Genomic DNA, 16,570 nt, shown 5'->3' with positions numbered 1-16,570 from the left:
ATTGGTTCCTTAACCATTCTCCTTCCATGACCTACTCTCTCATAAAAATTTTGATTTTTTTTTTTTTGTGTGTGTGGTTAGCGTGCACATATTTTGGAGTTACTGCAGGACACCTGAACACATTCTGTGGTACTCCATTTTTATCTGTATTAAGTGCCTATTAGTGCCTAACAAAGCTTAGTAAAAGGGTCCCTAAGTTTTCTCAATAGTCTTTATTACTATGACAAAGCTAACTCCAATTCTACTTATAGTAGGTCTATTCTATCCCTTCCACATGAACCCCACCGAGATTTAAAAAAACACAAAAACATACCTGTCAGAACCACCATGTTATCTGAAGGGGAAATTGTCAGTTCTACAACATCTTCTTTGTTCTTTGCAGGCGAGTACTGCACCAGAAAACTGGACAGGTCAATGGAGGCTGGTGGAGACCAGGTCACACGTAGATTGTCAGGGCCCACATTAGTAAAGCGTAGATCAGTGGGAGGAGGGACAGCTACATTCAAGAACAAAAAAAAAAAAACCACGACATAAACGAATGACTGGCTGGCAGTACACTAGATAGAGTTTGAGCCCACCGGGACAGGTAGCGAAATATGATGAAGTACCTGAATGTAAACCACTTAGGGCTCCTTTTATAAAGCTGTGATAGCGTTTTTAGCGCACGGCAATTTAAAAACCGCTAGCGCAGCTTTGTAAAAGGAGCCCTTAGGATATAAGTGGTATATAAATAATAAAATAAATAAATAAAAAATTAGAAATAGTATTTTGAACCAGTTTTTAACAAATATCTTACAGAGACAAAGACTCATGCAAGGTTACAAGACATTCAGCTACTAGTTTATCACATTATATAGATACATGCATTGCTATAGATATTTCTAGCCTCTCTTCCAATGTTTGTTTCACATTGTAGTGAATTAAAAATGTTTAGGCGATGCTTTTGCAAGCAGAAGAGGGTCTCATGGGCATTTTCTTGATATGAGACATATTGCTCTCGGTCAAGTGCTAATGAGATCCAAAACATAAAATGGACTTGCTTTTACAAAAATAAGAAGAAACCCCTCCCAACCCCTCCATTTTGTTCAGATTCAGCTACCAGTGCTTTATGCATTTTGTCAGAACACGGTTAACTAGAGATCGGCGAGATATCCATCTTTACGATGATCAAGTGATCAGTGTCATTTTTAATCCTTAGATATTCAAAAACTGTGCCATAATTTGGTCTGACACACTGCTTTGCAAATAAAGTGCAGATAAAGCCGGTGATTTTAAACAAGTGATCTGTGATCAAATCTGCAGCGCATCGGTGTAATCGATGACATGCACTATCTAGCACACTCAAACGGTGGATATTTTTGCAACAGTTTCTTTAAATCACGATAGATTATCCACATTATAAATCACATATGGGGCAAATTTCAAAGATGTATTACTGTACCAGGTAATATCACATGGTAAAACAAATAAAATATCAGTGATCCTGTATAAAGTGGTAGCGGATGTCCAGTCAGATGGATGCCCTCTTCTTGACCGTCTGTATATACAACTTGCTTATTATTGGAATCGTATTTCTAAAACAGTAAGGATGAGAGAGGCTAGACTTCCTAGACAATTTACAAACAACATAAGAAACTGATGTTTATACTCCTTCCAGGACCTATACAATATTTCAGGCTTGCAAGAGAACACAGGCAGGATTTCATGCAACACAGTTCCCTATAAGTCACTGTTCATGCAGTGCAAAGAACCTTTGGAGTGCCGAATGCATGTCACCAGCAGCTGCTGAAAGAGCAAAGGGTTTTATTTAAATTTGATGTTGTTTTAATGAGTTGACCAACCCTTTTCCTTGCTACTAAAGACAAGTGCTTGCTTTCAAGCAATCAAGCGATAAGCCACAAAGTAGATTTATAGAATTCAACCTAAATTCTACCGTGACTGTCTTTCGAAAGGATTTTCGCTCAAGGCACGATTATTTCACTATTAGGATTGAGTTTCTGTTTTTCTTTGTTGGAATAACAAAGTATGCAAACTTAATCCAAAACCTAGTGGAATACGACACATCTTTTCTAGATGCTTATTCCACTTTTCTTCAATGGACTTGTTTTACCTTTTTTAGGGCTTCCTTTTGCAAAGCTGTGGTAGGGGTTTCTATTGCGGGCTGGCGAGGCAAATGCGCCGACGCTCATAGGAATTCTCTGAGCGTCGGAGCATTTATCTTGCCGGCCTCCAGTAGAAACCTCTACCGCAGCTTTATAAAAGCTAGTGTTAGTAAGTTTTTTTATTTATTTATTTAAATAAAGGTCAAGCAAGGGAGCAATGACATTGTTACTTGCACAGAATATTAATCTGTGTCACAGGTAGAGCAGGGAACATTAGTTTTTTCAGCATGTAGCCAGTCTATTACTCAGCCCACCTCTATTACAAAATTATGGGGCTCAGAAATACTGAATCGAGTCTTTAGTAGCAACTGAGACACGAGCCACCTAAGTGTACTTCTGATTCTCCCATCATACCAAGAGGCCTGAAGGGGCCAGAATACCCAATGGGACCTGCAACATCTGTGAGATCTCCTCCTCCACCCAGATCCAGAAATGTGCCACAAATAACCACAATTCCATAAATTAATTTCATGTCAGCAGAGGAGAAGAAATCACATTCTCAATGTCTCCATTCCATGTAGAATAAAAAATTAAACTTCAATTTTTGTGCTTCTCAGTTTAATGAACAATTTGACTCTAGAAACAAGAGGCTTTTTAAGCATATGCCACTGACACATTAAAAAAAAAAAAAAAAAAGGTCTAACAGCACACCAGTTCTGCATAGCTGAGAACAATCAGAACAGAGCCGGAAGAAAATGAAAACCCTTCTCTTTGATACCTGAACGTTACATGAATCTCTCAGGGGTCTCGAAGTCCCTCCTTGAGGGCCGCAATCCAGTCGGGTTTTCAGGATTTCCCCAATAAATGTGCAATGAAAGCAGTGCATGCACATAGATCTCATGCATATTCATTGGGGAAATCCTGAAAACCCGACTGGATTGTGGCCCTCAAGGAGGGACTTCGAGACCCTTGTACTAAGCTGTGCTAGCGTTTTTAGCGCGCGCTAAGCCCCGCGCTACGTGGAAAAACTAACGCCAGCTTTATGGAAGCATCAGCGTGTAGCGCGCGCTAAAACCACTAGCGCAGCTTAGTAAAAGGAACCCTCAGTGTACCCTTCCTGCTAGTCAGTTACCTTCCCTTAATTCTCCTCTTTCTCCCCTACCTTCTTGACTCTGTTCTGCTCTTTATTCTACCTTCTCTCTGTGCGTTGCCTTGAGCCTGCATAGATATGCACAACGCACAAATACAAGATTAGATTATATGTACAACAGATACAAGTATAGCTTCTAAATAGTGCACAAAATCTTTGCATTCAGAATGCATCAAGCCAATATTGATCTGAAATCATCCACTATGATTTGAGCCTACCCATGTCCTTTTCCGAGTATCCTGCTCCAACTGCTAATTCTGTGTGCTGCCAGATATTCTCTGCTTGGTGTAATTGGGTGTCTGTACACCCTTGGGTATAGCAGAATCCTGATAAAATTGTGAATTATGCTGTTTTTCTATACAGAAATAGTGATTTTTTTTTGCCTTACTGAACTGCTACTCTGTTAATTTAAAAAGGACGCATTGTATAGTGAAATAGCATATTGTCACTTGGTAGGTTAGCATGTTGCCCTAGAATAATTTCATTTTTATATTCTATTTCAATTCATAGTGCATTGGAAGTTTTGTTTTCATCATTTTCAATAATATTTATGCATTACTGTAAGTGGGCTTTCCTGCATATATAGTTTGAGGAATAGGAAGTGAATTTTGAACAAGTATCCATTTATAAAAAAAGAAGCCCCAGCAATTGAGGTGACAGCATGCAACACATTCAAGGCCTTGGAACACGGAAGTTTGCAAAATTCACCCGTTTGTTGTGTCAGTGTGGTGGGGGTACTCTGTCCACCGTGAATGAGAGTGGTTACGCGGATCTCATAGTCTATGCCGGGCTCCAGCCCTGTGACTTTGTAGTATCCTTCTGTGGGACCCAAAGTGTCTTCATAAACAGGAATGGATTCTCCTGCTGCAACTACAGTGATGTGGTACCCAGTAATGCTGGGGGAAGTTAGTGGTGTCCACCTCAATTCGATGCTTGAATCAGTTACATCAACAAAGGTTAGGTCAGTGAGCTGGGGCACCTCTAACAGGCCATAAAAGAGTGCAAGCAGCGAAAGGCAAAGGAAAGAAACAAAAAAGAAGCAATATTTGTCAGCTTACATGTATTAAAAATTAATGGTATGATTAGAAAAAAAATAATAAAAGCAAAAGTAGAGCATAGATTTTTTTTTATCTAATTAATATAATTTGAATTTGTCCCTTGCTCTTAAAAATGTAAATACTGACAAAAAATAATAATAATAACATAGTTGCCAATATCTTAAGGCTCATTCTGTTCTGCTATAGCAGAGCGCAAGATTAGTATTGCAATAAGCTATGGAAATGGTGCTACAGCAATCAGAAATACGAGGGGGCCGCTGAAAAGTTCTCAGTCCAACCAAGAAGAGAATGAGGTGGAGCCATGAAACTTACAAGTTAATCCACACTTTCCTTGGCACTTTTCATTTCAATTATATGAAATAAAATGAAAAGTGTCGAATAAGTTTCATGGCTCCACCTCATTCGCTCCTTGGTTGAGCTGAGAACTTTTCAGCAGCCCCTCATAGCAGCACAGTTCCAGGTAAAGTGTTATCAATACCATCACTAAACAAGGATTATTGGTATCATCAAGGACATGAACAGATTCTCACAATGAGCAAATGCGCAACATTAAAGATGATAATTACAGTATTTTTCTGAAAAAAGCTCCTGTGAGTGTTCCACCATATACAAGTACCACTACTTACATTTATGGTACTGAATAACACTGCTTTTTTTTGTTCAAGTTAATTTTCCTAAAACGCTTGATTGTGTCACATGTTTAGGAAAATACATATGTGTTTTCCTTCAGCCCTAGAGAAAACCAAAAAAACTCTGTGGAGTGACGATGTTCCTAAATGGACTTTATTTGAAAGTGTCAAAGTTCCACTGAAATCATCCACATAAAATAATTTCATCCACATAAAAGCCTTAAAAGACCTAGTCCTCTAGGAATACAGGACCCAACAGGGTCCGCGTTTCGACAAAAAGGTGAATACGTGGGAAACTCGTTGACGCTGATAACAACACACCACTCCTCTCCTCTCTCCAGCGTCAACGAGTTTCCCACGTATTCACCTTTTTGTTGAAACGCGGACCGTGTTGGGTCCTGTATCCCTAGTGGACTAGGTCCTTTAAGGCTTTTATGTGGATGATTTATTTTTATGTGGATGAAATTATTTTATGTGGATGATTTCAGTGTACCTTTGGAACTTTGACACTCAAATAAAGTCTATTTAAGAACATCGTCACTCCACAGAGTTTTTTTTTGTTTTCTCTGGATTTTCTTTGTGGATATTTTGAGGTCAATTCCTTTTGTTTTTTTCCTTCAGCCCTATACATAGGCCCTATTAATGCTGCCCGATTTACGATTCGAATCGGTTCACCGATTCATTTCGGGTGAATCGATTCGAATCGATTTAAATTTTTTAAAAATCGGCTTCCCGATTCGGACCCTCTCCCCTCGCCCCCTTAAACAGGAGAAGCAACGCTGCTCTTGCTGGCTGGCCGCTGCCGCACCTGTTTTAGAGGGCGAGGAGGGAGGGTCAGTCGGGAAGTGCTGCTGTCCAGCCTCTCTCCTGGCCTCCCCGAAAGACTGCGCTCCCCCCACCCCCGGAAGGTCTCCGTGTTCCCCCTGGCCTCCCCGAACCGTTTACCTTATAGCTTGAGCCTGCAGTGAAGATTGCGGTTACAGCGTCTTTGCAGTGCTTTGAGCTGTTTCCTCCGCTGCGATCCTGCCTCTGACGTCAGAGGAGGGGCGGAACCGCAGCAGAGGAAACAGCTCAAAGCACTGCAAAGACGCTGTAACCGCAATCTTCGCTGCAGACTGAAGTTATAAGGTAAACAGTTTGGGGAGGCCAGGGGGAACACGGAGGACCTTCCTGGGGGGGGTACGCAGTCTTTCGGGGACAAGCCTTCAGGGGGTGGGACAGGCCTTGGGGGGGTGCAGGCCTTCAAGGGGGGAACAGGCTTTTAAGGGGGGGACAGGCCAGGGATGGTGGCATAGGCCTTCAGGGGGGACAGGAAGGCCTTCGGGTGGGGGGCAGTCCTCCAGGGGGCAGTCCTTCAGTTTGTAGGACATACCTTGGGGGGTGCAGGCCTTTAAGGGGGGAACTGGCCTTTAAAGGGGGGGTGCATGGTGCAGACCTTTAAGGGGGACAGGCCTTCAAAGAGGGGACAGGTCAGGGATGGTGGCATAGGCCTTTAGGGGGTCAGGCCTTCAAGGATGGGGGTACAGGCCTTCAGGGGGGAGGTGCATGCTTTCAGGGGGGGACAGACCTTCAGGGGAAGGGGGCCCTGGTGTAGAAGTACACGGAGGGAAGGGGGGTTCAAAGAGACGTGCATATGCCGGACTTTGGGGGGGAAGAAAAAATGGGTCTAAAAATAGAGAGAGGGAGAGAGATGATGGACAATGAGATTTAGGGAGGGAAGGAAAAGAAAGGGAGAGAAGTTGGACACAAGGGATGGTGTGGAGGGGGGGGATAGGAGGGTAGTTGGGAAAAGAAAGGGAGATATGGTGGACCCTGGGGTGGTGGGGAAGGAGGGAGAGATGCTAGATGAAAGGGTAGTTGAGAAAAGTTGGATCTGTGGATGGAGACGAAAAAAAGAAAGATGCCAGACCTCCAGGGGAGGGAAGGCAAACGGAAGGGGAGGACAGAGATGGCAGGGAGAAAGAAGAAAGGAGACCCTGGCAAGCAAGTTATCAGAAGACAACCAGAGCCTGGGACCAACAAGATCTGAATAATGACCAGACAACTAAAGGTAGAAAAAATCATTTTATTTTCTGTTTTGCGATTACAATATGTCAGATTTGAAACGTGTATCCTGCCAGAGCTGGTGATAGACCGCAAACGTGAGCTAGGATTTAACAGAAAGGAAAAGTCTTTTTTGTTTGTTTATTTTGTTTACACCACAGCGCCAGTGTGGTTAGGAGACAGCAAAGGGGGTGAAGAGCTATAAAATAAACCCACCAGGATGTTTGAAAAAAACACCCAATTGGCCAGGAAAATCGAATCGAAAAACCAATTCAGTAGGCCGAATCAAATCGAATCAAATTTTCTTTCCTGAATTGGGCAGCACTAGGCCCTAAACATAGGGCTGAAGGAAAACACATATGTATTTTCCTAAACATGTGACACAATCAAGCGTTTTAGGAAAATTAACTTGAACAAAAAAAGCAGTGTTACTCAGTACCTTAAATGTACTTGTATATGGTGGGGTTTATTTCCCCCCCCTCAACCCCCCCGGAAATGTAAGTACCAGCACTTACATATATGCAAGCAACATATTCCACAAAATTCCACACATAAAACACCAGTTAAGAAGTCAAGGTCCTAAAGCAGTGTTCTTTGATGTAAGGCCCAGGGGCCTATGACGACCCTGGATATCTCTGGGGTGGCCTCCATTACCTTTTTTTAATGCTACTCTGCCTCTCTATCCAGGCTCAGGCTAGAAAGGGGAAAGTGGATGAGGGGAAGAGCTTCATGTTTGAAGGACAAGGCACTTCTCAACAGACAAAAGAGTATGCATTTGGAAATGCTTTCACAACCTTGAGGATACCCCCAATGAAGTTTGAAGGTGGGCTGATTGGGATGGATGCAATTGACAATAACTAGTCAGCATTGCCATGGCTTAAAATGGGAACATAAGCAGTGCCTCTGCTGGGTCTGACCAGAGGTCCATCATGCTCAGCAGTCCGCTCATGCGGCAGCCCATCAGGTCCAGGACCTGTATAGTAATCCTTTATCTATACCCTTCTATCCCCTTTTCCTTCAGGAAATTATCTAATTCTTTCTTGTACTCTGTCCTATCACACCCTCTTGAAGCGCATTCCAGGTATCCACCACCCTTTGGGTGAAGAAGAACTTCCTAGCATTGGTTCTGAATCTGTCTCCTTTTAATTTTTCCGAATGCCCTCTCATTCTTGTAGTTTTCAAAAGTGTGAAGAATCTGTCCCTCTCCACTTTCTCTATGCCCTTCATGATCTTATAGGTCTCTATCATGTCCCCTCTAAGTCTCCGCTTTTCCGGGGAAAAGAGCCCCAGTTTCTCTAATCTTTCAGCATATGAAAGATTTTCCATACCTTTTATCAGCTCATTAGAATGCAAAGTAACCCCAGCTTTAAAATTAATCAAGATTACTGTCCTAAAGGCATTTTCACAATTTTAAATACTAGAGAGTAAGGCAAAATTCTCATCTCAATTACTCTTTTAAATCCCTGGCTGAAATGAGCAGTTTCCTGATATATATGGATGCCTTCAAAGACATGCATAAGCCAATGGCAAACATTTTGTACTCCCATCCATAATTGGGAATACTATATATGTTTATTTTTTATCCTTCCCTAAGCATGACCTCTTAGAATCTATGCATTCCTTACAGTGGCCTAGCTAGGGAGGTTGGCGCCTGGGGGCGATGGCCCCCCGCATTGCATTGCTGTGCACCCCCGCCGCTCACCGCTTGAGCGCCTCCCCCCCTCGCATACCTCTTGAAATGTTCACTGGCATGATCAGCATCTTCCACCTGCTGTTTGCGCCAGCCTCGGCTCCCTTTCGATGTCACGTCCTGGTCCTGCGACCAGGACATGACGTCAGAAGGGAGCAGAGACTGACAGGAGCAGCAGATTGAAAGCTGCTTGCGCTGGCGAACATTTCAAGAGGGGCACAGGGGAGGCACCAGCACTGGCACCCCTGCGAAGATGGTGCCAAGGCAGTCCGACTCCCCCACTCCCCTTACTATGCCACTGATCCCACAGTATGCAGACATCCAAATAGCGATAATGTTAAAGGAGAAATTAGGTTCTTACCTGCTAATTTTCTTTCTGTTAGCTTCTCCAGACCGGTACAGTACTCTACCCTTTTCTGACTTTCTGTGGTGATTGCGGTTTTTGTTCGTGTGAAGATTTTGCTTTTCTGTGGGTTCTAATATTCTTCTAGGGCCGGTGAGATACAAGAACAGCAGCTATGGCTCAGCAGGCATAGCTGTGGGGACATTTTCACTGCAGGGCTTGGTTCTATGCATTTTCAAACAGCGTTACTATCCCCTTTTTTTATAAAACTGTGATAGCAGTTTCTAGCACGAGAAGCCACGCTGAATGGCCCACGCTGCTCCCAACGCTCATAGGAACTCAATGAGCGTCGGAAGCAGCATGGGCTATTCAGCGCGGCTCCCCGCGCCAGAAACTACTATCGCAGTTTAATAGAAGAGGGACTATCTGTTTGTTGTTTTACTCTCCTGTTTGGAGTGTTCTTACTGTTTATTAGTTAAGTTTTTTCTTAGTTCTGCTTGGCTATTCGGCAGACTGAATTGGGAGGGGAGCTTCAGCTAATATACTACAACCAAAGTTTTGGTCTCAGTCTCCACCTCCTGGTCATAGTGAGACATTACCCATCAGTAACGTAAAGAACTGTACCGGTCTAGAGAGCGACACAGAATTAGCATTTACACCTGTAAATCTTGCTATTTACATGTGTAGATGCTACACAATTTTAGAATCCTTTAAATCAGGGGTGCCCACACTTTTTTGGCTTGCGAACTACTATTAAAATGACCAAGTCAAAATGATCTACCAACAATAAAATTTTTAAAAACACATAGCACACTGTACACAGAGAAAATGTTAATTATCATTTATATTTGCAAGGCAGATGACTTTAAAATATGCAATGTCACCTGAGTAACAACTATACATAAATAGACAAATATACCCCCTCCCTTTTTACTAAACCACAATAGCGTTTTTTTAGCGCAAGGAGCTGCACTGAATGCCCCTTGTTGCTCTCAACACTCATAGGCTCCCTGAGCTAAAACCCGCTATTGCGATTTAGTAAAAGGGGACCATAATGCAAAATATAGACAGTAGATATAAATTCTCAAAATGGATACATTTTGATCACTAAATTGAAAATAAAAACATTTTTCCTACCTTTGTTGTCTGGTGATTTCATGAGTCTCTGGTTGCACTTTCTTTTTCTGACTGTGCATCCAATATGTCTTCCCTTCTTTCTGCCTCCTGCATGCTTCGTCTATTCCAGACCTCATTCCATTCCCCAACCAACATCTCTGTCCTTCCATGAGTCCAACTTTTTCTTCCTCTCTCCCTGCCCCCTCCCCTTTCTTTCTTTCTGTCTCCCTCCCCCTTACTTTCTCCCTGCCTGTCTTTCTGTTTCCATGTTCTGCCTCCCTGACTTTGTCTCCCCTTGTTCTCATAGCCTGGAGATTTGAACATTCTCTAGTTTCTACTTTTGGCATTCCTTGGCAGTTATCTCTTCATACGTTCACTGCACACAACTGTTGGGACCATGCTTCAGCACAAGACAATGTCTTTAGCCATGCAGTGCTGACCAACCTGTCCTCATTGCCGACTTCTGGGCCCCCAAGCCACCACCGACACCATTGAGTTCTTTGTTTTCTGATGCTGCAACAGGCCAGCAGCCTTCTCTCTAACGTTAAATTCTGATGTTGGAGAGGACCGGCTTGGAACTTCCTCTCCGACGTCAGGCTGGCGTGCCCGGTGCTTCTTTAGTCACTGTTGGCTTGTTGTGGTGTCGGGGAGAACGCAAAGGCAACGTGATCGACTCGCGTTGCCTTTGTGATCTACTGGTCAATCGTGATCAACCTTTTGGGCACCCCTGCTCTAAATGATGGCAGAAACCCCTCCCCTCCTACAAGTCCATTAAATCTACCTGAATATCTATTTATATACAACCCAAACCAACACCCAATTAAAACACTAGTAAAATCCAGACTTCGGACTTCAGTTTCTGTAAGTGTCATATAGTTTCTGAAGTGTCATATAGTTGAAAAAGAAAACATCATAAATTTTTGCCCCAAAAATCAATGTCCTTGATAATAACCAATTCATTCACAAAAAAAAGAAGAAGCAAGGGACAATCCAGAGTGGTAGATCATGAAAATCTCTCATTCATTAATCTCTTTAGCATAAGCAGAAATGAGCAGACAACCAATAATAGAAACATCAATTTTGTGCTTTTATCAGAGTTATGGTAATGGGATGGGACACTGTCAATGTTGATCTAATGGCTGTAAGTGAATCTATTAATGAGGTCAAATCAGAAGGCATTATAAAATGGAATTAGCAAAAGGAGGGTGCCAGTTGACTGATAGCCATCCCGTCTCAGTGTTGGTTATTGGGAATTATATACCTCGCTCATCAGAAAGATTTGTGCAGTTTTACAATGGAGTCACATTTTAAAAATTCCTCACAAAGTATGAAGAAAAAGAATAAGCATTTTACAAAATTTCATCCATTTTCATTAAAGCAATAAATTATTTTGCTTGAAAGAACATTTCCTAGATGGTCATGAAGAGACTTTTGCATTTCACAATGGACAAGCAATGAAACTGGAACATATACTCTTTTCATGAATTATTGCCTTAGTCCAAGCATGGGTTTCTGAAACAGTATGCATCAGTAAAATTAAAGAACAGGACTCTATTGCAAAAAAAAAAAGATTAAGAAGCATAAAATAAGATGTAAGCTTTATGACTATTCCCATTGAAATGGAAGCTGCTAGATGTTAAACAATAACAAACCCACAGTATATTGTTTTTACCTTGTGTGATTATTTTTGAGATGGGCTCACTCTCCAGGTCATTTTTGACAGAGTACACACTGACATTGTACTCTACTCCTGGACTCAAGTTTTCAAAGGTCCAGGAAGTCTGCTTTTCACCAACCTCTTCATCCAAAGTGATACTATGCTGACCACTAGTAGGAGCAGTTGTAATTCGGTACCCAGTAATGCCTGAAATTAATACAATATAAGTAATCTAAACACTTGAAGCATTTCAGAAATGAAATATTTATATATTTAAGATACATGGGGGAACATAAGAATAGCCTTATTGGGTCAGTAGCCCAGTAGCCCGTTCTCACAGTGGCCAATCCAGGTCACTAGTACCTGGCCAAAACCCAAGGTGTAGCAATATTCCATGCTACCAATACAGGGCAAGCAGTGGCTTCCCCCATGTCTTTCTCAATAACAGACTATGGATTTTTCCTCCAGGAACTTGTCCAAAGCTTTCTTAAAATCAGCTACACTATCCGCTCTTACCACATCCTCTGGCAACGCGCTCCAGAGCTTAACTATTCTCCAAGTGAAAAAAAATTTTCCTCCTATTGGTTTTAAACGTATTTCCCTGTAACGGAAGTGGATGTATATGTGGATGTGTCAGGGGGTGGGACAAAGGTTGAGGTCTGCCTGGGGGGGAGTGGGGTGGAATCAGAAGGAAGGAAAGGCTGCTGCTGCGGCTTAATTTTTGTTTGACAGTTAGGACAGCGGTCGTGCTACCAGACTGCCAGTAGTGAGGCTGTACTTAACACTGTCAGCAATCATAACAACTATTGCACCTCCGCTCTGCCTCTTGTCATATCCGCTACCCACTTCTACTGTATTAAAACAGCTACCACAGGTGTTTTTTTTTTCATCATAATGGATGGTCTTAGCACACTGCTGTCATTAGCTCAGGTCTGCACTAATATCCACTGTGCAGTAAAACCCATGCTAAGTAGTTAACACAGCTTAGTAACACAAGACTAACACTAGGGCGGTTTTGGGGGCTGCAGCTTCCAGGGCCACACTTTGGGAATGCTTTTCAGATTGGGGCAGGGACACAACAGGAATCCACAATTTTTTAAGTTTTTGGCCCCTTTCTCTTGGCAGCTTAGTGGCATGATGCTAGAGAGTTGCACGGTTACAGAAATACCCATATCCGCAGGAGCTGATGCTATTATTTATTTCCTCGCAAGCCCTCTGTTTCTACCCAATACCAACAGACCCCTTTTGGCTTTTTGGATGGCATTTACTATTCAAACAATGAGTGTTCCAAGCCTCATGCTGGTGCTCCAACTGCCTCTCTCATTGTATTTCAAGCCTCATTCTGGAGTCACCAAAGATTTTGACTACACTCCTGTGGGAATCCCATGATAACTTCTTCTGCCCCCACGGGAATCCCATGGCAACTTCTTCCATACTCATGGGAATCCCACGGGTTCTACAGGATTCTTGCAGTCCCCATTCTTGTGCAGCTCTCTATCTGATGGACTTTCACTAAAACTACTTACAAAGTGGCTTGCAAGCAACATTCAAGTTTCAAGTTTATAAAAAATTTGTTATCCTGCCTTTTTAAATTACAAAGCGGCTTTACAATAAACTAGTCTTTAAGCCCGTTATATTAACGGGTGCTAGAATAGATTTGTGTGTCTGTCTTTCTTTCTTTCTGTCTCGGTCTTTCTCTCTCCTTGGCTGCTGTATGTCTGTCTGTCTTTGTTTTGGTGTCTGTTTCTTTTAATCTGTCTCTGTAGCCCCCTGTCCTTCTGTGTGTGTCTTTTTTTTTCTGTTTGTCTCTCTCTCCTTGTCCAAAGTTGGTTTTTTTTTTCTTTAAATCTGTCTCTTTAGACCCCTGTTCTTCTGTGTGGTTTTTTGACTGTCACCTTCTGTCTATCTCTTTGACTGCTGCCTGTATTTCTTACTTTTGGCCTCTCTGTCTGTGTTTGTTTTGGTGTTTGTCTCTTTGGCTGCTGTATGTGTTGGTTTTTTTTTTTTTCTGTGTCTCCTATTATTAACCAGCATTCCATCCCTGTCCATTTCCCTCCCCCCACTACTTCCCTGTGCAGCAGCAGCGTTTCCCCTACCCCCTCTTTCCCTTCCCGCAGTCCGGCCGGCTCCCTTAGTCCCTTTCCGCCTCCCCTTCCCTTCCCACGGTCCCGACAAACCTGCGACTCCAATAGCGTCTGCAGCACTGTACACATGCTGTTTCGGGGCCTTCTACTGCCCTGATTTGCTCTGCCACATCTCTGATGATGTCATCAGGGACGTGCCAGAGTAAATTAGGGCAGTAGAAGGTCCCAAAGCAGCGTGTGTACAGTGCTGCAGACGTTGATGGAGTCGCAGGTTTGTCAGGACCACGGGAACGGAAGGGGGGGGCGGGAAGGGACTAAGTGAGCCGGTCGGATCATAGGAAGGGAAGGGGGGGCAGCAAGTGAGTAAGTGAGCTGGTCAGATCGCGGGAAGGGAAGGGGGGCGGCAAGGGAGTAAGTGAGCCGGTTGGATCGCGGGAAGGGGGGCGGCAAGGGATTAAGTGAGCCTGAAGCCGCGAGTGTGGGGCCATTTCTGCAGCCGCGCGAGGTGGGGAGCAGAGAGGCTTCTCTGGCGTGCATGCGCACTCTGCCGGCCACATCCCGACAGATCAGGACTCAGGGAACACGGGATAAAGAGTGCGCATGCGCGCTTAGCATATTATTATTATAGATAAAAAACAGAAAGCACATTACGGACACATTAAAATAATAACTAATTTTTATTCAATAAAGACATCTACAAAGTCTCACAAATCAGACTCACACGAGAAGAAGTCAGCAATCTGAGATACTGCAGGTTGATGACTCCCGTGGTAACTGAAAATGTGCTAAAAACCTGTCTTTTAAGACATCTTGATAACATCCCTCCTTAATTTATTCACTGCCCAGACCCTATCCATAAGTGTGCTCGCTTTCAATCAATGTTCCATCACATTTATGTGTCATTTTGTATAACAGCATATACCTAGAATATTGACATTCTTTGGTGTTTAAATGTTGGTGCCCTTCTTAAAGAATTGCCCCTTAGAAGGAAATTCTATATATGGCACCCAAGAAAATGACACAAAAGCCCTCTTATTACCGCTATACTTAAGAAAATGTAATTTTTATTTAATGTTTTGAAAGCAGTTAAAGAATTTTCTGTTCAATGTATAGTCAGATTAGTTTAAATAGCTAATCTAAATCTTATTGTAAACCACATTGAGCTCTATGAGTGATCTCTTCTTTATTACATTATTTGTTTGCAGATACAGTAGAGGCAATAGACACTCGCAGCCTGTTTTAAATTGTCCATTTACCTGGAGACGTGCTTCTCTTCCAAGAGACAGTCAACGTCCCACTGTCCGGGCTGGGTTCCAAGTGAAGGTTGGTTGGTGGAGACAGAGCTAAGAATAATGAACAAAATGCATGTAAGCTAATAATTCTGCCCCATGTTTTATGCTTTTTTTTAAACACACAAAAAATGTATAATGCAATATTATAGAAAGGAAAGTTCCATAAAGTGAAGTAAATGGTGCACAAAGTTGGTTTTCAGCTTTGGGACTTGGTATAACTTTAATCAAAAAAAAAAAGTTATACAGTTAGTATGATGACACTCATACATTTTGAGCTGCTGAAGATGTGTATAAGTTACTCTTATTTATCAGTCACCATTTAGGGCTCCTTTTACTAAGCTGTGTTAGCGTTTTTAGCGCACGTATTTTAGCATGCGCTAAACCCACGCTATGTGGCTAGAACTAACGCCAGCTCAATGCTGGTGTTAGCGTCTAGCACGTGTGGCAATTTAGCGTGCGCTATTCTGCGCGTCAATTCCCTAATGCGGCTTAGTAAAAGGAGCCTTTAATGTGACGCTTAAACATTTAATAAAGAATGTGCCTGAATTGTGACTGTCTGAAATTTACATATTCTGCAGTAATTTGGCTGAATGTGTATATTTTTGGCCCACTCTGTCCAAAACCATGTATATTTTTTGTCCACTCTGTCCAAAACCATATCCCTTTTTTAAAATGTAGAATTTTTGATATTATGCCCCTGTTTTTTCTTTTTTTTCTCCACAAAAGAAGCACTTATGCAATCAGTGTTGCCAACAACCACATATGTGCTTTTAAATATTGACTTGCATATAATCAGAAAAATTGAACTACAACAAAACTAAACTAAACTAAAACTAAGCCTTAATTTTATATACCGCGTCATCTCCACGGAAGTGGAGCTCGACACGGTTTACAGGAATTAAAACAGAGAAAGGAACTCCAATGGAAGGAAGAAGGGCTGCTAAACAGGAAGGAAAGAGGGGGCTTTGAATAATGGAGGTGGGGGGGTGGTTACATTTTGGAGAAAAGCCAGGTTTTCAGATGTTTTCTGAAGTGTTGGAGGGAGGTCGAACTCCGAAGATGGGCAGAGAAGCTGTTCCACAGCTTGGTGATCCTGAAGAGGAGGGATGTTCCAAGTTTTCCTGTATGGGAAATGCCATTTAGAGATGGGAAGGATAGTTTAAATTTCTGAGTGGATCTGGTGGAGTGGGTACTCGAGAGCCAGGATAGTGGAAAGAGGGGAGGAAGGATGCCGTGAAGAGATTTGAAGGTGAGACAGGCGCACTTGTCTCAAAACAAAACAAAGGAACAGAAGGAAAGAAGGAAGGACTCTCTGAGACAGAATCAGAAAACCTTAGATTGAACTAAAGACAATTATAGGTTTCCCATCAGTTCTGACTAGAACAGGAAACACACTGTGGAACTTG

General features: G+C 42.5%; 1 protein-coding gene across 9 annotated transcripts in view; it reads right to left on the bottom strand.

Moving 5' to 3' along the window:
• Positions 1 to 16,570, bottom strand: part of FN1 (fibronectin 1) — a 361,029-nt gene that overhangs the window by 110,079 nt on the left and 234,380 nt on the right. For 5 of the 9 annotated variants that reach the window (XM_033945938.1, XM_033945939.1, XM_033945940.1 and 2 more), the window contains exons 23-26: positions 15,129 to 15,215; positions 11,804 to 11,995; positions 3,961 to 4,233; positions 314 to 496 (exon numbers count right to left, since the gene is read on the bottom strand). In XM_033945938.1, coding sequence (XP_033801829.1) covers positions 314 to 496; positions 3,961 to 4,233; positions 11,804 to 11,995; positions 15,129 to 15,215 — 735 coding nt within the window. The remainder of the gene's footprint in view (positions 1 to 313; positions 497 to 3,960; positions 4,234 to 11,803; positions 11,996 to 15,128; positions 15,216 to 16,570) is intronic. The other 4 variants (XM_033945944.1, XM_033945942.1, XM_033945945.1 and 1 more) reach the window with 1 other exon arrangement.

Source organism: Geotrypetes seraphini, chromosome 5 (genome assembly GCF_902459505.1).
Source record: "Geotrypetes seraphini chromosome 5, aGeoSer1.1, whole genome shotgun sequence".
NCBI classification, from domain to species: Eukaryota; Metazoa; Chordata; class Amphibia; order Gymnophiona; family Dermophiidae; genus Geotrypetes; species Geotrypetes seraphini.
The sequence above is the reverse complement of the archived record's forward strand: the minus strand, read 5'-3'. Positions and strand labels throughout refer to the sequence as shown.